Source organism: Sebastes umbrosus, chromosome 8, assembly GCF_015220745.1.
Source record: "Sebastes umbrosus isolate fSebUmb1 chromosome 8, fSebUmb1.pri, whole genome shotgun sequence".
Lineage (NCBI taxonomy): Eukaryota > Metazoa > Chordata > Actinopteri > Perciformes > Sebastidae > Sebastes > Sebastes umbrosus.
Genome location: NC_051276.1, coordinates 250,901 through 273,237, shown reverse-complemented (window position 1 = coordinate 273,237; position 22,337 = coordinate 250,901). Strand labels below are relative to the sequence as shown.

The following is a 22,337-nucleotide window of genomic DNA, read 5'->3' as shown; positions in this document are numbered from 1 at the left end:
TCTGTAGAAGTTGGCGAATCCTAAGAATCGCTGCAACTGTTTCCGTGTAGTGGGTTTGGGCCACTCAGCCACCGCCTGAACCTTTGCTGGGTCCGTCTTCACCTGCCCCTGCTCGATGATGAAGTCCAGAAAACTCACAGAAGTCACACTTTTCAGCTTTTACAAACAGCTTGTTTTCCAGAAGACGACAGAGCACTAACCTCACATGTTGAACATGTTCTTCCATGTTCCGGGAGAAGATGAGTATATCATCTAGATAAACAAAAATGAAGTGGTTCAGCATGTCACGGAGGATGTCATTAACCAAGGCCTGGAAAACTGCAGGGGCGTTGGTGAGGCCAAAGGGCATGACTTGATACTCAAAATGGCCCAGGGGAGTGTTAAATGCAGTTTTCCACTCATCTCCTTCTCTGACTCGGATCAGATGGTAGGCGTTCCGGAGGTCCAGCTTTGAGAAAACAGTGGCCTTGTGCAGGGGCTCGAAAGAGGGGTCGATGAGGGGTAGTGGATACTTGTTTTTAATGGTTATGTCATTGAGGCCACGGAAATCAATACAGGGGCGTAGGGTGTGATCTTTCTTTGCAACAAAGAAGAAGCCGGCACCAACAGGAGAAGAGGAGGGTCGAATAAAACCAGCAACTAGTGAGTCATTGATGTACTTCTCCATAGCCTCCCTTTCGGGACGGGAGAGTTTATAGAGACGGCTCGAGGGAAGGGGGGCACCATGGTGCAGGTCTATAGCACAATCATAGGGCCTATGTGGGGGCAAGGTTTGGGCCCGCTGCTTACTAAACACCTCACCTAAGTCATGGTACACAGGAGGGACTGAAGAGAGGTCAGGGGGCTCAAAAGTAGGAGCAGCAGTTAACTGAGAGGGAGCTAGGGCTGACTGGAGACAGTGGGAGTGGCAAAAGGTGCTCCAACTAGCAATAGATGCGGTGGACCAATCAATATGGGGGTTATGGAGTTTAAGCCAGGGCTGACCTAGGACCACAGGAGCATGAGGTGAGGGAATAACTAGCAGTTTTATAGATTCATGATGATTACCTGACAGGATGAGACTCAGGGGAACAGTGTGATGAGTAATGCGGGCCAGGAGCCTTCCATCCAGCGCATTGACATCCTTAGGAGCAGGAAGGGCTTCAACAGGGATCCCAGCTTGGGTAACGAGGGTGGAGTCAATGAAATTATCATCAGCCCCAGAATCAACCAGAGCAAGAAGGGGGATAGAGTCACCCTGGCACACAAGGGATGCATTAAATTGCATTCGGGGGTGAGGGGCTGATGGAGAGGTGGAGGTGTGGCTCATCAGGGCCTCTCCAGTTCCGGATGAGCCTAATCTTTTGGCAGGTGAGGACAAGAAGCGAGGAAGTGGCCAGCCTTGCCACAATAGACACACACACCAGCCTTGACTCGCCGTTGGCGCTCTGAGGGTGAGAGATGAGCTCGTCCCAACTGCATGGGCTCCTCCATTGAGGGTGATGCTGAGGAACTGAGGGGCTGGCTGGTGAAGAACTGGCTGTCAGGGATCACCCGGGGGGCAGGTTTGGACTGGAAAGGAGAAGTGGGGGCATGCGGGCGGCTGGCTCTCTCCCTACGGCGTTCACGAAGACGGTTGTCTAAGCGTATGGACAGGGAAATAAGGGAGTCTAAACTATCAGTCTCATCCCTTGCAGCCAACTCATCCTTAATATTCTCAGCTAACCCATGAACAAACACTCCTTGTAAAGACACTTCATCCCACCCACTCTCTGCTGCCAGGATCCTAAACTCAACTGCATACTCTGCAACTGATCCAGAGCCCTGACGGAGGGAGAGGAGACGGTTAGCAGCCTCTTTACCCTGAACAGGATGATCAAAAACTTTTCTCAATTCAGCTTTGAATACCGGGTAAGAATTACAAATAGGAGACTGCCTCTCCCACAAAGCTGTAGCCCACTGAGAAGCTTTACCAGTAAGTAAACCCAAAATAAATGCTATGCGTGACTTATCTGAAACGTAGGTGGTAGGTTGCTGCTGGAACACGAGAGAACACTGGAGAAGGAACCGCCCACAAGCCCCCAAATCCCCAGAGTAGCGTTCTGGAGTCGGAATGAAAGGCTCACGGGCTAGTGGGGCTGGGGTGGCATGCCCTGGTGGAGGCGTTGGGAGCGCTGGTGGGGGGTCAGCTGGTGAAGCTGCTGTGGCAGATGAAGCTGTGAGATGGGCGTTGACCTGGTCCATTTGGCTGCCGAGTTGGATGACATTGGAGGAAAGGGCTCGCAGATGCTCCACCAATTCACGGAGGATCTTGTCATGTTGTCCAACCAGCGAACCCTGGGAGGCTAAAGCATGGCGGAGTGAATCTGTGTCTGCTGGGTCCATGGTGGCCAGATTGTTCTGTGAGGGCTTTGGTTTAGGACCCAGAAGCAGACACAGACACAGCTGGATGGTGGTTGAAAGTCAGGTGGATTTATTATAATAAAGGTGGTGAGGGCGCTGGAGAAGGCAGGGGACAGGCAGGCTGTTGAGCAGGGTGGAGTAGCTGGAGGAATGAGCTGCGGCGGCGTGAGGATGGCTCGATGGGAGGCTGGCACTGGAATCCAGAAGACAGGAGAACACAATGTTAGATATCAGAAGCACTAGGAAACACAAGAATAACTCTGGTAATTATAATACAGAGCGGCCGAGAAAATACCAACTGGTAGGCAGAACAATCTGGTGAGGACTGGTAGGAAAGCTGGTGTTCTTGTACTGTGGGTTGATTAGGTGATTGTTGACAGGTGCAGAGTGCAGAGTGGAGAGTGAGACCAGGTGCTTGATGAGGAAGCCGCGCCCCTGCCACACCCACAGGCAGGGGAGGGGGAGACCCAGGGGAAGCAGAACACTGAAAAACTACTGGAGTCAAGGCCAGAGACGTGACAGATTTCTACAGTAACACTCAAAGATGTAATTTATAACACAAATATTCATATTCCCAGAAGACTTCCAAGAAGTTTGAAGGTGGCTGTTTCAAAATGTGGTTGAAGCTATAGTGAACACAATCCTCTATCTGATGCATTTAACAGATTGTTTTTATAGATGCACAATATAGCTATGTCTATTAATATGTAAATACATCTGGATTTGTTTCAGCTTTGAATGTCTAAAGAAATCAGACTTTAAAGTCTTGACTCGTACAGAAACTATTTAAGTTTGTGTTTCTTGTTATTTGCAGAGATGTTTTTGCCACTGGTTTGGCTGGCAGGACTGCTCCTCTGTGTCCGTCCTGGGATCTCTCTGTCTCGCTCCTTGTCGGGGTCAGACAGTTTCCTCAGCAGCTCTACAACACAAGAGTTGAATTTAAATGGAGCTGACCAGCAGGAGGACTCAGAGAGCCACTTCAAGTCTACTGGTTGGTTCAGCACTGTTCCGTTTCAATCATCAAGTTGCTGCCAATGGTTTATTTTACCTGTTAACTCCGGTTGAATCTGGCTGAAGTTGTTTAGGAGAGACATATATCTCTGACCTCCAGTATCATCATCTCCTGAGGGGAAGTCAAGTCAAAGAGTTTGTCAGACATTTACCCCCTAAAACAAATTGAAATGTACCTTTTGTTACTGTAGGCTAAAATCCATGAGCAGCAACTCAAACTACTATAACCTCCAAAATTAAAATATAATGGGCTTTAGACAACATTAGACAACATTTTAATATATCATCTATATTTATCTATAAAATGGAAAAACAACTCAAATCATACATTCAGCTCCCAAAACTATAATTAGGATTGTGATATGATCATTATTTTGTTAGTCAAACATGTAAGTTACCTCAGAAATTTTAAAAAGCACCATCATTTGTTTGCACTGTAACTTATTGACCTTTTTCCAAATATTAGATATGTAAACTTGGAGTGAAGCTAGATGTACTCACGGCATACTCGTAGGAGGACGTAGTATTGTCTCTCTGGCAGCACGCTGCTGGCCAGAGCCACACTGTGCTGCCTCCCCTCCAGGTTCATCACCCGACCACTGCTGTCCATCAGGTCCACACACTCTGCACCATCAATTCAATCAATCAATTGGATGCTTCTTTACATAACAAACTAAATGTTTTGTGCTTACAACCAAAACCAGATGAAAGAAGTGACTTGTAAAAAAAATAATAATTTTGGAGTCAGTCAATAGATGAAGATGTTGTCAGACTTACTGTTCAAGTTATGGATGCTATAGAAGTAACTAACATTTAGTTTCTGACTGCATGTCCAAACCACTAACAATGTTTCTAAGAGCTTTTCAATACCTGTGAAGTCCAGACCACACCTCTCCTTTACATGATGGATGAAGTGGATCAGCTTACAGTTGAGATTGAACATTTCCACCCTGCTGTCTGCCAAGAAAAACGAGATCTTCTAAAAATATAACATTGCATATTAAACTTTGCACTTTGTCAGTTTATTCTCCCTGTTCTCAGGCAATAAACCAGACCACTATCATACTAAATGTTGATTTCTAAAGCAAAGCAACCATTTGCAACCATACTGAATGTTACAAAGCTTTCCAGTACACTCAAATCAAATAATCAAACTTTAAATACCAGGGTTTATCCTACTCTACATCGACAGTGTCATTGGTTGAAATGTTTTTCTACCTGAAAAGCAGTGAGAACATAATATATCAAAGAACTGTACTAACCTCCGAGCAGGATAGTGACAAACACCTTGTGGTCCTGACTGCAGTTATGCTCCACTAGTTCTGCCACTAGCTGTAGTTTAAAGACTGTTTATTCCAAAGAGCCCAGGGAGTGAGACGTTTGGACTGTTAAATCAGTGTTGTGGTGGTCTCGATCTGAGACAAAGACTCAGCTCTGAGGGAGAGGTTGTATAAACTGACCTGCATAATGTAGAGATGGTAAACACACACACACACCTCTTCTTCTCCTTTCAAAGCTGAAGCTTTTTAAATGAGGGGACGAGGCACTGCTCTTGCTTGTATCCATGGAGTCTCTACACATGGACAGACTGGCACTCTGGACTTTATAGCTGCTTGTTGGACAGTGATGTCAAGACTGACTGAAGAAAAAGAGGCTTTATTGTTTCCCGCCACAGATTGGAACTAAGAAATGAGGCTATTGCCTGACCCAACACTGTTTCTACTTACTGTAATACCTATGAAGAAGAGTTTTAATCCAGTTTTAATCATAGCTCATAATTAACTTAAACTGTAATCACTATTATCTCTTCACTAAGTACAGTTATACATTACCGTGCTAAATCATCAGCTATGTGGCCTAACCACTGCTTATATGTTTGAGAACCACCATACCTTAAAGTGGCTGTGATCTTTACTCTTATATAAGCAACGTATGAAATGACCATGTAAAACAATGTGAATGTGAAGATGTTCCCTCTATACTTTCATAACCTACAGCAATCACTGTCATCACACTTAGTCACACTTGGCCACCTGTGCCTCCTTAGGCATGTAGTCTAGTTAGGGTATAGGAGGCTGTAGAAAGCCACCTGGGCACTGACAGTGGGAGAGTGGCTGAGTAGCTTGTGATGTTGTAGTTTTCAGCTTTTTGCTCTTTGTTATCTTCTCCTCTGTTTCATTGTGATTTTCGGTAAATAAAACCCCAGCCTTTTTGTGCCTACTTCAGCATCCTGAGCCATTCTTTAATTCAACATATTTTTTCACTCAGCTCATGTGCAGAGAGCCACACTAACATCCCTCATTTATGTAGAATTACTACCAGTAATACTACAGTGACAATGTGAAAGGTATCACTCATGAACAGAGAATTATCACCTGAATCTGCAGCTCTTTGATGTGTTTAGAACTTGTTTCTGAAGGTGATATTATGTCAGTGATGTGTTTGGAACTTGTTTCTGAGGGTGATATTATGTCAGTGATGTGTTTAGAACTTGTTTCTGAGGGTGATATTATGTCAGTGATGTGTTTAGAACTTGTTTCTGAAAGTGATATTATGTCAGTGATGTGTTTAGAACTTGTTTCTGAAGGTGATATTATGTCAGTGATGTGTTTGGAACTTGTTTCTGAGGGTGATATTATGTCAGTGATGTGTTTACAGCTTGTTTCTGAAGGTGATATTATGTCAGTGATGTGTTTGGAACTTGTTTCTGAGGGTGATATTATGTCAGTGATGTGTTTACAGCTTGTTTCTGAAGGTGATATTATGTCAGTGATGTGTTTAGAACTTGTTTCTGAGGGTGATATTATGTCAGTGATGTGTTTACAGCTTGTTTCTGAAGGTGATATTATGTCAGTGATGTGTTTACAGCTTGTTTCTGAAGGTGATATTATGTCAGTGATGTGTTTACAGCTTGTTTCTGCAGGCTGTCAGATATCTGGCTCAGTGCTCCACTATGTTCATCAGCTTGCTGGTAACTTTGTCTGTCTGCTGTTTGCTGCTGGGCAGGGAGAGTACAGTGGATTCATCTGAGTATTTTGCTGAGAACAGTAAAAGTACCACTAGCGGCCACTTAGCTTAGCTTAGCTTAGCATAAAGACTGAAAACAGGTGGAAACAGCTAGCCTGGTGCAAAGAATAAAAAATGACCAGCTAAGAAACCGTCAGGCACATAAACCTCTATAAAACTAACATTTTTTACAATTAGTTTTTTTTGTACGGATTAAATAAATGAGAAGCGATGATGTCATTAATGAGCTTCAGGGTTGTGCAGGGTTTGGACAGAGCCAGGCTAGCTGGTTCCAGTCTTTATGCTAAGCTAAGCTAACCAGCTGCTGGCTGTAACTTCATATTTACTACAGACACACGAGTGGTACTGATCCTCTCATCTAATACAAGAAAGCAAATAAGCGTGTTTCTAAAAATGTCAAACAATTCCTTTAAAAGATTGATTAGAGCAACGCTAAACAAAATGATTTCAAACAAATAGACACATTTATTGTTCCCTTGCAATTACAATGAAGTTTTCTCACTAGATCTCCAATAGAGCTGTAATAGCCTAAAGTTTTGAGTCTTAACCTTGATATGAGCCAGCTGAGGAGACAAGATGTTGCCACACAGGAAAGCAGCAGATCACGAGGACCCGGGAGGGCTCTGTGGTGAATCTTTAGAATCTTTAAAAAGCACTAAAGTCCCCTGGGGAAGCTTTGAAAGAGAAGTGGGCTCTGCACCCTGTAACCTGAACTCACAGGGGAACTGCGATACAAGCTGGGAAAATAAAGAACTCCAAAGATAGTTTGACTGCTTAACTCTTTCCCAGAATGAGCAAACCAGATCTCTGACTCACTTCTATAGACTTCCAGATCTGATATGAAACATGACCCTGCCTGGTGAAAAGCCAATGGGAAGCCTGGACCTGCTCCTACAACTACTGAATAATGACTGGGCCATTGTGGCCATTTGTGAATGCAAATAAGGAAGTACACTTGAACATGTAAAGGGATTTATTTAAAGAATTGACCTGCTTGTGATAACACAGAAGGCAACATTCATCATGAAAAATAATAAACACAACTTCTTCCATGAGTTTGATTTAAGTCTGAAATAGAATCATTCACAATCCTCTTATAAGTATTTCCCATCATTCACCACACTATCTCAGAAGTCAACATTTACATGAATATAACTTAAATTAGTCCAGTCAAACAAAAATACAAGAGTACATTTCAGCATTGTGTTACAGACTTTAGGGCCTTCGCTTTCAAACATGTGAAACATTACATTGCTATTGACAGAAACATGAACCAATCTGTCGCTAGTAAAAGTACTGTTCTTGTTTTTTAGTCCAATTAGAACCCATTCATTTTATGTTGGAACGCACATAAATCTATGCCATGAAGTTGAATTACAATGTGAGAGAATGGATAATAGGCAGAATGTGAAAAATGTTTAACTTTCTGCAAATGAGCGTGAACTAGTGAAGCAGGTTGGTGATGCTGTCTGTGGCCATGCAGGTCCTCAGGATGCACTGCATCTAAAAGTGGTGCACATGATGGTGCAATGCTGCAAATAACCCTCTGCCCATGATCCATGGTAGTAGTTTTATGTGAAATCCATTATATCAACATCCCTGAAGAAACTTTTTTTTAAAAATGTACCAATAATTTAAAGGGGACATATCATACTCATTTCCTGTATTTGGGGTTTCTAGAACATGTTTACATGCTTTAATGCCAATTTTCTGGTTATGTGCAATGGCGTTTTGTGTTCGTCACGGAACACGCTCCATACAAATGTAAACTGCTCAAACTAAATATATATTCAACAATTTAAGTTCACATCGTATTTAGGATGAAATCTACCCTTTTCTAGTCTAGCAAACGGTAGACGTGTTCATTTGATTATAAAATTGTTACAAAAACCAAGCAGCTCATTTAACATCTGTTAAAAACGAGAAGATGTTTACAAAAAAAGAAAAGAAATTCCACTGCAGAAGCACTGGAGTAAGTTTTATTTTTTTATTTTTAGTTTCTGTGTATATTGCAGATTTGTAATATTGTGAACCTTTGCACATCCCCTCCACTTGATACGAAACCATGGTTACAAAACGTTGCTTCAGTTTCCGTCGGAGAGAGAGAAGTTTGTCCCAAAGCTTGCCACTGCATTTATACCCTCCACCTTCAAGAAGGGTGCTTCATTCAGCTGTGAGTGTGACGACAAATAGAGTTCACTCCGTCATGGAGTGGGAGTGGGTAAGGTTCGGTTTGAGAAAGGCCCAAGTTGTGGCCGGTATATTCTAATTGGCCTGCATGTGACATAGGAAGGGGAGCCAAATGTGATGTTGTTGATTTATGCAGCCCACAAAAAACTGAGTGGGTTGTCTTATTTCACAGTTTGTGGGTTAGTAGGCACTCCAGATACCCAAATATATGTGGACAAGCACTGAAAAAGAGAGTTTTTTATGATATGTCCCCTTAGATATTATGTCTTTGTCTTCAGCCAAAGGCCCATTCAGACCAGAAATGGCTGGATGAAATACTCAAATACCATGGTATATTACTTCAACCTGCAGTTAAACAAAGTCAGACATCCTAAAAAAGGCCACAATCAATGTTTTTTTTTCGATGCTTAATGTTTTAAGAGAGTGAGATGCCATACCATCCCTTCTCTTCATATTGCCTAAGCTTTGGTGGGTCACGCAATTTCCCTGGTCAGAGTGCATTTCTATTGAATTCAAGCTATTTGCGAAGACAAAGCATTCAGTAATCTTATTTGTTGAAATTAATGCAGGGCCATTTGTGATGTGTGAAGTGCCTGCACCTTAAAGTCACTAAGTCGTTTTAAATCATTCCTGGTCATGTGGGGTGTCATGAAGCAGCACAACCTCTTTGAGACTCTAGCGGTGCATTTCTACTTTTAGCCTGGTTTAAATGAACAAGGCACTGTGTTTAAATACTGGAGGGTTTCTCGTGGCAAGGACATTTAAGTTATCTCAGTAACATCCGTTGTCCAATATCCATTTACAGTTCTTCCGCTTCCATTGCGGATCAGGATTTATCCCGAACCGATGTGAGCTGCCGCTGAGCTGATGTTGACATGTTACTGCAAGACTCCTGAATGTCAGTGAATGTACATGCGTCAGGACACCTTTGCCAGCTCACTGAAGCAGCTCTTTCTGTTCTGCTTGATCAACAATGATGTGACCTGGCCGGAGTCGAGGTTCTGTTTGTCCTTATCCTCCACGACTTCTGGTCCAGCACAGTCATGCTGCTGCCCTGCATACTGGCCAATGGGGATTTGAGTCTGTCGGAGGGCTTGAAGTGGACAAGAGCCCATCTTAGGACAGTGGGAGATGATGACTGACAGAGGGGGGCGGGACACTGCCACCAGACCGCCCCCTACAGAGATGTGAGAAGGGCAGCGATAAGAGCTTTCACAGCTACTGCTGCTGCTGCTGTGTTCAGTGAAAAAGTCAAAGCTGAGGCTGTTTGCCTTGAGTCTGATGGAGCTGCATTTACTGCTGCCACTCTCCAACAGCTCCTGCTGGCCCAAGATGTGACGCCGGATAATCTTGCGGAAGGTTTGTCGGAACTCCCGGATGCGGTAGGCGTAGATGAAGGGGTTGACCACCGAGTTGGCGTGGGAAAGAATAATGGCCACGTACATGATCCAGGCCGGAGGACGAGCGCACAGAGGACAGAAGAGGGTGAAGCAGTTGATGATGTGTAAAGGTAACCAGCACACTGCAAACAGCCCAACAATGATGGCCAGAGACTTGGCAGCCTGGACCTCTTTCTGCAGCGTGGAGCGCGACTTCTCTCCATGAACTGCTTTCACTTCGATCAGCTTGAGCTGGTGGCGAGCGGCCATGAAGATACACAGGTAGATGGCTAGCATCAGCAGCAGGGGAATCAGTACACAGGCAAAGAAGTTGAAGTAGACCATATACTCCATGACCACCACCCCCTCAAACAGGCACCTCATCAGGCCGGGCGGGCAGACCGTGCTGTTGGTGCTCTCGGTGCTATCGATGCTCTCGGACAGCTTGTGCCAGCCCATCATGGGGGTCAGACCGATGATGATGGATAAAACCCAGCAGATGGCGATGATGCCTTGTGCCCGCTGACCAGTCACCAAGCTGGTGTACCTGGAGCGGGAGACGATACAAACATCAAGCATCAGCCCTGAACTCTGTGAAAGGTTTGTTTCCTAAAGAAATGTAAAACGTAACTAATAATGGTTTGTATACAGTTTATGAAGTTCCCCTTGACTTATAATTTGATCAGCTGATTGCTGTGTGGAAGCACTTCTCATCCCGGAACTAAAAGAAAAGGATAAACAGACAAAGTCCTTCAGGACTCCTCAAAGGACGAGTCTATTTTGAGTACGCCTGTGTGGGAGAGCAGCTGAGATATTTGGCTTGTTTCTATCACATTCTTGAGATGTTAAAGTGCAAAGGTTAAGCCCCCCCCATCAGGGATGCAAAAAACAACGCAGAGAATGCCTCATGTATCTTCAGCAGGAGGAAGAGGCTGTGTGAAAATTCTTTGAGTCCTGAAAACAGGACGGCTGAGCTCCAGTATTTTAGCTACAGCATCACTGTTGGTCAGTATGTCATTAGGGGGTTAAGTGTCAGGTGGAGACATAACATCCTTAACTAATTTGAATGCTAAATGTCTTTTTACAGTGAAATAAGAAGTAAGATTACACAGGGGGTTACAGGGGGGTCACACAGTCTGCATAAGCAATTAGAGCACAAGTCATTTGATTGCTTTGGGGGGACACAGCCTCGTGGGAGACGCCATTTCTGGACACATTTATTCAGTCAAGACTTTCTGGTTCAAATGTCACATCTTTACTGAAAGATAAAAAAGTTTTATTGTGAGACCTCCACTGCTTGTAATGTGAAAGACATCGCTCATATTGATGAACCCACAAGGAATTAAAACTGGACTCTGCCGTTCCCCTCAGGTCTACAGAGCGTTGAAGAGGAGACCCGTTCCCTATATAGATATAAACGGCTCATTCTAAGGTAAAAAAACACAACAATTATTATTATCAGGTGATTATACACTAAAGAAAACATACTTATTAATGTTATATATTCCATTTTTCCAATAGATCCCCCTAAATGCTACACACTGGTCCTTTAAGAGCGTTTGATACCACTTTCTAATAAGGCATCCTTTACAAAACCTTTATAAGTTGTAACTAGAAGTCTTATTAAAATATATTAAATCATTTCCTAATACTTTACAGATCAGTTATTAAAGAAATTATTCAGGACAGTTTTGTGAATAAGGTTGTAAATATATCCCTTTGGTGAATTTTAATTCAGTTACAAATCTTTATAAACCATTAATAAATGCTCTCCCTTTGTAGGCCCTCTAGTCTTATTACTTATTATCAGTAACAGCTGCAGAGCTGTTACTGATAATAAGTCATTAATAAAGGGCTTTTGTTCTACCAAGTCTGCCGTTGTACATGTTAATAAATGGATTTGTTTTAGTTCAAGTGAGAAACAAAAAAAGTAGTTCTTATTAACAGCTTATAACTGATCTATAGAGCATTAATAAATAATGTATTAACCATTAACAATGCCACTATTTACAACTTTTAAAAACCCTTTTTTTTTTTCTGTGTCTCCTGTAACTATAAGACGTACTCAAAGGGGTTCACTGACCTGAGCGGTATCTTGATTGCAATGTAGCGGTCTATAGCGATGGCCAGCAGGCTGAAGATGGAGCTCTGTGTGAGAACCAGCACGAAGCAGGCAATGAACAGGCAGCCATAGAAGTTGGAGCAGAAGCCGGTGCTGATGACGATGGAGAAAGGAATGGCCAGGACGCCAACGGCGATGTCAGCCACCGCCAGGGACACCACAAAGAAGTTGGTGATGCTCTGCAGGTTACTGTTGAGGCACACGGCCCAGCAGACCAGCACATTGCCCAACACGGAGAAAACAGCAATCAGCAGCTCCAGGACGATGTAGAAGGAGGTTGGGATGGGGTCTTCCAGCATGGTGAGACAAACGGCAATGTCACTGACGAGGAGGGAGGAAATCTCGCTTCAAAGACCATAGCTGCAGCCTGGCAGCCGCTGAGCTCAGCCTCCTCACCTCCAGCACTTTCAGAAACATCCAGCTGTGGCACCTCCTTCACACCTGCTCAGCTCCAACAGCTTAAGGTTTATTCAGCTTGGGATGGAGCTGTCATCTCTCCTAACTCCAGACACATCCTCTCCTGGTGAAAAGCTCCTCTGCTGTCCTCTCCCCTCAGGTCCTTCCCCTCAGCAACGTTTTCCCATGAACTTCTCGAGGGGCTGAGACCATGCCAACAACGCTCATCACTGGAACATAATGTCGCTTAAGAGGTGCAGAAGTGAAAAAGAGGAAATGCTTTTACAATAAAGGAAGTGAATTTCAACAGACACACAATTGCATCAGATGTGTTTTAGAGTAAGCCAGACGTGGTGTATGTCAAAGATGTTGCGGTGTTCCTAAGAAGTCAATATTTCCTTAATACTCTGAAAAGACTCATGGATTTGTTGAGTCTTTTTCTTACTTGTTTTTTTAATTAACTAAATCCTTCCTTTTAAGGCATAAATGTTTCCCAGAATCCCCACTACAGATGATTGGGTAGGTGGGGTTAGCCACCTGCCTTAGACAGCTTTTAATCACACACCTTTACAGAGGCTTCGACCCTCCAACAAGAGTAGACGTTTGGAGGAAATACATGGGCGTTTAAATTCATAGATTCATAAATTCAAGATATCACTAAAAAAGCATCAGCTCATTCGAAATGAAGACTGAAATTGTTCATAAACCCATGCCAGTCTGCAAAACCGGCGGTCATGTCAGTGTTTGGTTTTGTGGAACTTTGCTGATGTTTTCTATAAACAGCTGCTCTTGACCCTGCAGAGGAGCAGTGGGAGAGTTAAACGTACATCTACTGCAGCAGCTCCAAGTGTTTTGGTGCAGACAGTAAAGATCATATGCAGGAAACACGGCGGATGCTTCTGCGAGCATCAGGTTCGAAGGCTGAGACTAACTGAAGTGAAAATACTGGGTGTCAATTTTAATCATTGCAACCTAGACTCGAATTATCAACTGATAAATGTTTCAATTTGACAAAACTGGAAATCCTTCCTTTCTACTACTGGTAGACTGAAAGTCCCTGAAAACTCATTTTCTCAGGGTTAGGGTTAGTTATAGTGGTGTCCTACGTGAGTACAGGGTTAGGGTTAGTTACAGTGGTGTCCTAAGTGAGAACAGGTTTAGGGTTAGTTACAGTAATGTCCTACCTGAGTACAGGGTTAGGGTTAGTTACAGTGGTGTCCTACGTGAGAACAGGTTTAGGGTTAGTTACAGTGGTGTCCTACGTGAGAACAGAGTTAGGGTTAGTTACAGTGGTGTCCTACGTGAGAACAGGGTTAGGGTTAGTTACAGTGGTGTCCTACGTGAGAACATGGTTAGGGTTAGTTACAGTGGTGTCCTACGTGAGAACAGAGTTAGGGTTAGTTACAGTGGTGTCCTACGTGAGAACAGGGTTAGGGTTAGTTACAGTGGTGTCCTACCTGAGTACAGGGTTAGGGTTAGTTACAGTGGTGTCCTACCTGAGTACAGGGTTAGGGTTAGTTACAGTGGTGTCCTACGTGAGAACATGGTTAGGGTTAGTTACAGTGGTGTCCTACGTGAGAACATGGTTAGGGTTAGTTACAGTGGTGTCCTACGTGAGAACAGAGTTAGGGTTAGTTACAGTGGTGTCCTACGTGAGTACAGGGTTAGGGTTAGTTACAGTGGTGTCCTAAGTGAGAACAGGTTTAGGGTTAGTTACAGTAATGTCCTACCTGAGTACAGGGTTAGGGTTAGTTACAGTGGTGTCCTACGTGAGAACAGGTTTAGGGTTAGTTACAGTGGTGTCCTACGTGAGAACAGAGTTAGGGTTAGTTACAGTGGTGTCCTACGTGAGAACAGGGTTAGGGTTAGTTACAGTGGTGTCCTACGTGAGAACATGGTTAGGGTTAGTTACAGTGGTGTCCTACGTGAGAACAGAGTTAGGGTTAGTTACAGTGGTGTCCTACCTGAGTACAGGGTTAGGGTTAGTTACAGTGGTGTCCTACCTGAGTACAGGGTTAGGGTTAATTACAGTGGTGTCCTACGTGAGAACAGAGTTAGGGTTAGTTACAGTGGTGTCCTACGTGAGAACAGGGTTAGGGTTAGTTACAGTGGTGTCCTACCTGAGTACAGGGTTAGGGTTAGTTACAGTGGTGTCCTACCTGAGTACAGGGTTAGGGTTAGTTACAGTGGTGTCCTACGTGAGAACATGGTTAGGGTTAGTTACAGTGGTGTCCTACGTGAGAACAGAGTTAGGGTTAGTTACAGTGGTGTCCTACGTGAGTACAGGGATAGGGTTAGTTACAGTGGTGTCCTACGTGAGTACAGGGTTAGGGTTAGGGTTAGTTACAGTGGTGTCCTACGTGAGTATAGGGTTAGGGTTAGTTACAGTGGTGTCCTACGTGAGTATAGGGTTAGGGTTAGTTACAGTGGTGTCCTACGTGAGAACAGGGTTAGGGTTAGTTACAGTGGTGTCCTACGTGAGAACAGGGTTTGGGTTAGTTACGGTGGTGTCCTACGTGAGTACAGGGTTAGGGTTAGTTACGGTGGTGTCCTACGTGAGTACAGGGTTAGGGTTAGTTACGGTGGTGTCCTACGTGAGTACAGGGTTAGGGTTAGTTACGGTGGTGTCCTACGTGAGTACAGGGTTAGGGTTAGTTACGGTGGTGTCCTACCTGAGTACAGGGTTAGGGTTAGTTACGGTGGTGTCCTACGTGAGTACAGGGTTAGGGTTAGTTACGGTGGTGTCCTACGTGAGTACAGGGTTAGGGTTAGTTACGGTGGTGTCCTACGTGAGTGCAGGGTTAGGGTTATTTACGGTGGTGTCCTACGTGAATACAGGGTTAGGGTTAGTTACGGTGGTGTCCTACGTGAGTACAGGGTTAGGGTTAGTTACGGTGGTGTCCTACGTGAGTACAGGGTTAGGGTTAGTTACAGCGGTGTCCTACGTGAGTACAGGGTTAGGGTTAGTTACAGCGGTGTCCTACGTGAGTACAGGGTTAGGGTTAGTTACAGCGGTGTCCTACGTGAGAACAGGGTTAGGGTTAGTTACAGCGGTGTCCTACGTGAGAACAGGGTTTGGGTTAGTTACAGCGGTGTACTACGTGAGAACAGGGTTAGGGTTAGTTACAGCGGTGTCCTACGTGAGAACAGGGTTTGGGTTAGTTACAGCGGTGTCCTACGTGAGAACAGGGTTTGGGTTAGTTACAGCGGTGTGCTATGTGAGAACAGGGTTAGGGTTAGTTACAGCGGTGTCCTACGTGAGTACAGGGTTAGGGTTAGGGTTAGTTACAGGGGTGTCCTACGTGAGAACAGGGTTTGGGTTAGTTACAGTGGTGTCCTACGTGAGAACAGGGTTAGGGTTAATTACAGTGGTGTCCTACGTGAGAACAGGGTTAGGGTTAGGGTTAGTTACAGTGGTGTCTGACGTGAGAACAGGGTTAGGGTTAGTTACAGTGGTGTCCTACGTGAGTACAGGGTTAGGGTTAGTTACAGTGGTGTCCTACATGAGTACAGGGTTAGGGTTAGTTACAGTGGTGTCCTACGTGAGTACAGGGTTAGGGTTAGTTACAGTGGTGTCCTACGTGAGTACAGGGTTAGGGTTAGTTACAGTGGTGTCCTACGTGAGTACAGGGTTAAGGTTAGTTACAGTGGTGTCCTACGTGAGTACAGGGTTAGGGTTAGGGTTAGTTACAGTGGTGTCCTACGTGAGTACAGGGTTAGGGTTAGGGTTAGTTACAGTGGTGTCCTACGTGAGTACAGGGTTAGGGTTAGTTACAGTGATGTCCTACGTGAGAACAGGGTTAGGGTTAATTACAGTGGTGTCCTACGTGAGTACAGGGTTAGGGTTAGGGTTAGTTACAGTGGTGTCCTACGTGAGTATAGGGTTAGTGTTAGTTACAGTGGTGTCCTACGTGAGAACAGGGTTAGGGTTAATTACAGTGGGGTCCTACGTGAGAACAGGGTTAGGGTTAGTTACAGTGGTGTCCTACGTGAGAACAGGGTTTGGGTTAGTTACAGTGGTGTCCTACGTGAGAACAGGGTTAGGGTTAGTTACAGCGGTGTCCTACGTGAGAACAGGGTTAGGGTTAATTACAGTGGGGTCCTACGTGAGAACAGGGTTAGGGTTAGGGTTAGTTACAGTGGTGTCCTACGTGAGAACAGGGTTAGGGTTAGGGTTAGTTACAGTGGTGTCCTACGTGAGTACAGGGTTAGGGTTAGTTACAGTGGTGTCCTACGTGAGTACAGGGTTAGGGTTAGTTACAGTGGTGTCCTACGTGAGAACAGGGTTAGGGTTAGTTACAGTGGTGTCCTACGTGAGAACAGGGTTAGGGTTAGTTACAGTGGTGTCCTACCTGAGTACAGGGTTAGGGTTAGTTACAGTGGTGTCCTACGTGAGTACAGGGTTAGGGTTAGTTACAGTGGTGTCCTACGTGAGAACAGGGTTAGGGTTAGTTACAGTGGTGTCCTACGTGAGTACAGGGTTTGGGTTAGTTACAGTGATGTCCTACGTGAGAACAGGGTTAGGGTTAGTTACAGTGGTGTCCTACGTGAGTACAGGGTTTGGGTTAGTTACAGCGGTGTCCTACGTGAGAACAGGGTTAGGGTTAATTACAGTGGGGTCCTACGTGAGAACAGGGTTAGGGTTAGGGTTAGTTACAGTGGTGTCCTACGTGAGAACAGGGTTAGGGTTAGGGTTAGTTACAGTGGTGTCCTACGTGAGTACAGGGTTAGGGTTAGTTACAGTGGTGTCCTACGTGAGAACAGGGTTAGGGTTAGTTACAGTGGTGTCCTACGTGAGTACAGGGTTAGGGTTAGTTACAGTGGTGTCCTACCTGAGTACAGGGTTAGGGTTAGTTACAGTGGTGTCCTACGTGAGTACAGGGTTAGGGTTAGTTACAGTGGTGTCCTACGTGAGTACAGGGTTAGGGTTAGGGTTAGTTACAGTGGTGTCATACGTGAGAACAGGGTTAGGGTTAGTTACAGTGGTGTCCTATGTGAGTACAGGGTTAGGGTTAGTTACAGTGGTGTCCTTTAATGTATTAGAGAAATACTTTAAATGTGAAACCAAGTCTTCAGAGGCTTTAAAGCCGCTATGATCCATGTTTTTACATTAACAATAAATCTGATGACTACATGGAATGTGAAAGGCATCGCTCGTATTGATAAACGCACAAAGAATTAAAACTGGACTCTGCAGTTCCCCTCAGGTCTACAGAGCGTTGAAGCATCTTTCAGCTCATTGTTTTGGTTTTACGGCCCTTCACTTTACGGTTTTAGTTCACTCTCACTGCTTTTTTTTAGCAAAGCACTTTTTACTGCTATGCTACTCGGTCGGTCTTCAGGGCATTTTGAAGTGTAATTCTAAGAAGTCTGAGAAATATATGGCCTATATGGTCAATTCTCAATTAGTGAATCACAAGATTGTCTCATATCTGGGAGCCATGTCCATAAAAGGCTTAACAAACAATAAAATGCTGTTTTTGTGGTGCTGTATTCCCTCTGAGGGAGTGTTTCTTGAGGTTGTGTTGAGTTTTCATAGATAACAGCTGTGCTGGAACACAGAGGTCTTTGCTCTCTGACTCAGGGTTTTCCCTTTGGGTTGGATGAGACCTTTTTATTATAATACCAGTCTTATTATTAATTAATAGTAGTTATTTCAAGGTTGACAGTTATCAGTAGGTTTTTTTTGTTCTTTATTTGACTTATTTTGTGTTCTATTCTATTTTATCTTCTATCGTAGCTTTTATTTTTAGCTTGTTTTTGTTTTCTAATTTTTAATGTTTTAATGTTTTTATGTTTTTACAACTGTTTTAATTATGTCTTAATGTTCTCTCGCACTTTGTTGCAATGTTCTTGAATGTTTATGTAAAGCGCTTTGAATTGCCCTGTTGTTGAAATGTGCTATACAAATAAAGCTGCCTTGCCTTGCCTTGCCTTACGAATAAAGTTTTTGTTGGCCTCGTTCCTCTGAGCCCTGGGGATTAATTTGTCTTTATGTCAGAGAAGTGTGGTGTTATATTGCAGTGCATCCATCCATCCATTATCTGTAACTGCTTATCCTATTCAGGGTGGCTGGAGCCGATCCCAGCTGACATTGGGTAAAGGCGGGGTACACCAGACTATCACAGGGCTGACACATAGAGACAGACAACCATTCATACTCACATTCACACTTACGGGACATTTAGAGTCAACAATGAACCTAACCTGCATGTCTTTGGACTGTGGGAGGAAACCTGAGAAACACGGGGAGAACATACTAACTCCACACAGAAAGACCCTAAGCCGGGTTAGAACCTGCGACCCTCTTGCTGTGAGGCGACAGTGCTAACCACTAACCACTGCACCAGCGTGCAGTATTGCAGTGTAATGTTTAATGTTTTAATGCAGCAGCGGTTCATCCAAAACAAAAATCCCACAGGACAATGAAGGAAATAGTGAATCTCTGAAAACTACGACAGTGACCCTCCCAACAATGCATCCTACAAAAAAAAAGCTGTCCTGAAATGAAATTATGAAACACGTCAGAGAAACTTCAGGGATTTATAGTGAAACAAGAGTTACGGCCCGGCCTAGGGGAAACCCTGGCGCAACATGAAAATGAGACTCCGCTCTTCCAAGCTCCCAAGAACCACCTGCAACAAGGAACTTGCAACCCTTATAAAGTTTTTTTTAAAACATTTATCTTCAGGGTAGGCTTACAGCAAAATAATGAACAAAAAGAAGCTAAACAGCTTAAACTTTAAGAAAGGAAACAAAAGACAAATTACTGACTTAACTCCTAACCAAAAACAGGAGAAAAAAAGGTGAAAAAAATGCTACCCATCCCCACCAAACCTGAGCTGTTATATCAATCGACAAATTTCAATACATTTCACATGGTGCATTGTTGCTGGCAGTCTGACTGAAAGTGGAGAGAGGAGAGCCTGCAGGGGCAGAGGGAAGCCAGCCTTTTAAACCTCTCGCTTGAAGGCTGCACCAATCAGCTCCCTGGAAACACTTCTGGAAACACACTCACACACAATCAATCAATCCATCCATCCATCCATCCATCCATCCATCCATCCATCCATCAATCCATCAATCAATCAACCAATCAATCAAATAAATAATCAATCAATCAATCAATCAATCAATCACTCAGCCAATCGATCAAACAGTCAACCAATCAATCAAGCTCACCTGCAGCCCATCACACACAGGCACCACAGCAGAGAGAGAAAAAGAGATCCACACCGGCACAAAGCTCATTAGAGCACAAATACAGAGATAAATGTGCTTATGACGTCGGGATTGTAACACAAGGGACAGTGAGATATTTATTAAGGACAGGCGTTGGATCACATTAGCATCTTTAGCACACAAATTGAAAAAAATTAAAATTTGCTCAGAACTTTGAATTTAAAAGTTGTATTCAGATGGAAATGTTTTGTCCAATTGGTCAGTGAATTAGGTATTAAAATACCATTGACTTTATTTTCCCCAAACCTTGCTACAGCATCACCAAGAAAATGACAAATCCTCTCATCATACTCCTCCCGCCATGCAGAGGAAGCACAGGCGGAAAAACATCAAACCTCTCAGCTTCTTGTAACAGACACTATCACCGTGTGGTGCTGATGGACGCTCTAAGTGACAACCTGGCTGCTGGCGGAGTGACGAGGCTGACTGTCATCTAAAGAGCAGCTCTGTTGAGCAAAACACTGACCACGCCACCTACAGCGACTTATAAAGTATAACATTAGCAATAATAATGACAGCAGAGCTGTCATGATACACTTCACTCCATCTTTATATTTCTACTGACCCAGGGCCAGATTAACACACTAAGACCCTGGGGAAAAAGTAGCTGTACGACCCCCTGCTTGTGGTTATTTAGTTAAACAAATGTATTCATATGCACCATTTACATGTTGACACAACAATGCAGCACCTGCCTTGAGGCCAACAAATTCATAGGGCCCTTAGGGGCCCCCGAAGGTCTATCTGAAGTCCAGCCCAGTTTGGACTCACACAAATAGATGTTAAGAAGTTTACACCTCCTCTATATGTAATTGTTTTTTTTCTCCTCTTCTAATGTTTTGTCAGTGTGCAGATGTTTTTACTTCAATATGAGAATTTCTACCAAGACATCTTAAGATGTGAATGTGTTTTCATCCACTGATCTATGACTGAAATGATTGATTGACTTGATCAGAACTCACTTGTGACCTGGTTGATTCAAAACCAGCCGTAACCTGGATAATACAGTCCCCCCAGCTGCCACCTCAGCTTTGAACAATGGCCAGTTGGAAATTCACAAGAACGAATCTCCGATGTCCGGCTGCCAGTGAATGCAGAGATGACGCTGCCAGCTGCCGCTCCGTTTTCTACCGGCCCCGGCAGCTTTTAGTGTATCTCTCCCTGCAGATGGATAGTGGGGAGGAGTCCCCCCCCCCCTTCAATATTGCTCCGCTCTGTGCTGTCTGCGGTTGCGAGGGCCAGGCTGGTCCATGCTGGTCCATGCTTGGGTCCAGCCAACCAGGAAAATCCCAAGCCAGTCGGGACCCACCCTCCGGTCCCCCCCCCCCCCCACCCGGTGTGTTCTACTGTAGGATGGTCAACACTGGTGTGTTCTACTGTTGGATGGTAAACACTGGTGTGTTCTACTGTGGGATGGTCAACACTGGTGCTGTTCTACTGTAGGATGGTCAACACTGGTGTGTTCTACTGTAGGATGGTCAACACTGGTGCCTACAGGAATGCTGAGCTTGCTTTTGTTCTCACAGGTGAAGAAACCTAACAGCGATCAGTGTAGGACACCTGGCATCAAACATTATTTACCGTCTTCTTCACACATTTGATCTCTTTTCTGATGCTTCACTGTTATGTCATGTAAACATGTAAACTATGTTACTTATAGTACAAACACCATTTAACATGTTAAGATTGCAGGCATAAAGTCTGAGCAAACCTACGGCTATAATGCATCATGCATTAAAACACTCAAAATTCAGCTTGCATGCATGTTATGCAGAAATAACTTTGTCTACTAAAATGACTCACCTTCTTTTTCTTGATGTCCGCCAGGCAGAATGAAGAACTTTATGAGGGGAGGTGATAAAAACACCCTCGACCTACAAACATAGCAAGCAAACGATCGTTTTCACTTCCTACTGAGCGACAAGAGAGAAACCTCTTCAGTGAACAACTTCACCATGCTGCTTCAGTCCGGGAGATCAAATCACACTCTTACTGAGAGTCTGATCAGTGTCTCAGTTGCTCACATCAGGAGAAATAACGCTGCTCCTTCAGTGAATGACTTCAGACAGATGAGACTCTCTTCCTCTCTCTCTCGCTCTCACTCACGCACGCACACACGCACGCACACACACACACACACACACACACACACACACACACACACACACACACACACACACACACACACACACACACACACACACACACACACACACACACACACACACACACACACACACACACACACACACACACACACACACACACACACACACACACACACACACACACACACAGATATGTGGTTGTGTTTCCTGTCCGGGGTAAGTGGATCAGTTATATCCTGCTGTGCAGCCTACCGTTGAGTCTGTTGACATTAAACCACAGTAGTCAGGAGGGAATCCAGTTTATCTTGACATTGTTTTACACTGGAAGACTAATAAGCAGTTATTACTCATGTTGTCAGTCGAATTACTGTTGAAATGAAATTGGGGGGGGGGGGGGGTAATAGACACAACATGCTTGGTGCAAATGGTCCCCATCTGTAGATATGCCCTTTTTAATGATACAGCGCAATGTTATAATCT

General features: G+C 44.2%; 2 protein-coding genes across 2 annotated transcripts; both read right to left on the bottom strand.

Annotated features, from left to right (window-relative positions):
• Positions 1 to 2,909: 2,909 nt before the first annotated feature.
• Positions 2,910 to 4,959, bottom strand: LOC119493207 (uncharacterized protein C22orf15). The gene is made up of 6 exons (XM_037778358.1): positions 4,890 to 4,959; positions 4,656 to 4,739; positions 4,264 to 4,350; positions 3,895 to 4,017; positions 3,431 to 3,505; positions 2,910 to 3,301 (listed from the first exon to the last, which is right to left on the bottom strand). The coding sequence occupies exons 1-6, from the start codon at positions 4,957 to 4,959 to the stop codon at positions 3,165 to 3,167; spliced, it is 576 nt and encodes a 191-aa protein (XP_037634286.1). The 3' UTR covers positions 2,910 to 3,164.
• A 2,416-nt stretch (positions 4,960 to 7,375) lies between these two features.
• Positions 7,376 to 21,879, bottom strand: LOC119493460 (adenosine receptor A2a-like). Its single transcript, XM_037778757.1, has 3 exons — positions 21,553 to 21,879; positions 12,073 to 12,753; positions 7,376 to 10,536 (listed from the first exon to the last, which is right to left on the bottom strand). The coding sequence occupies exons 2-3, from the start codon at positions 12,408 to 12,410 to the stop codon at positions 9,528 to 9,530; spliced, it is 1,347 nt and encodes a 448-aa protein (XP_037634685.1). The 5' UTR covers positions 12,411 to 12,753; positions 21,553 to 21,879; the 3' UTR covers positions 7,376 to 9,527.
• Between the last annotated feature and the right edge of the window lie 458 nt (positions 21,880 to 22,337).

What these genes read in the sequence shown, in the direction of transcription:
- LOC119493207 (XM_037778358.1), bottom strand. Translation starts at nt 4,959, where the DNA reads ATGGATACAAGCAAGAGCAGTGCCTCGTCCCCTCATTTAAAAAGCTTC. An exon ending in CTTTGAAAGGAGAAGAAGAG is followed by an intron (nt 4,740 to 4,889) that starts GTGTGTGTGTGT and finishes TGGAATAAACAG; the next exon opens with TCTTTAAACTACAGCTAGTG. An exon ending in TGTCACTATCCTGCTCGGAG is followed by an intron (nt 4,351 to 4,655) that starts GTTAGTACAGTT and finishes TTTTCTTGGCAG; the next exon opens with ACAGCAGGGTGGAAATGTTC.
- LOC119493460 (XM_037778757.1), bottom strand. Translation starts at nt 12,410, where the DNA reads ATGCTGGAAGACCCCATCCCAACCTCCTTCTACATCGTCCTGGAGCTG. An exon ending in GCAATCAAGATACCGCTCAG is followed by an intron (nt 10,537 to 12,072) that starts GTCAGTGAACCC and finishes CTCCCGCTCCAG; the next exon opens with GTACACCAGCTTGGTGACTG.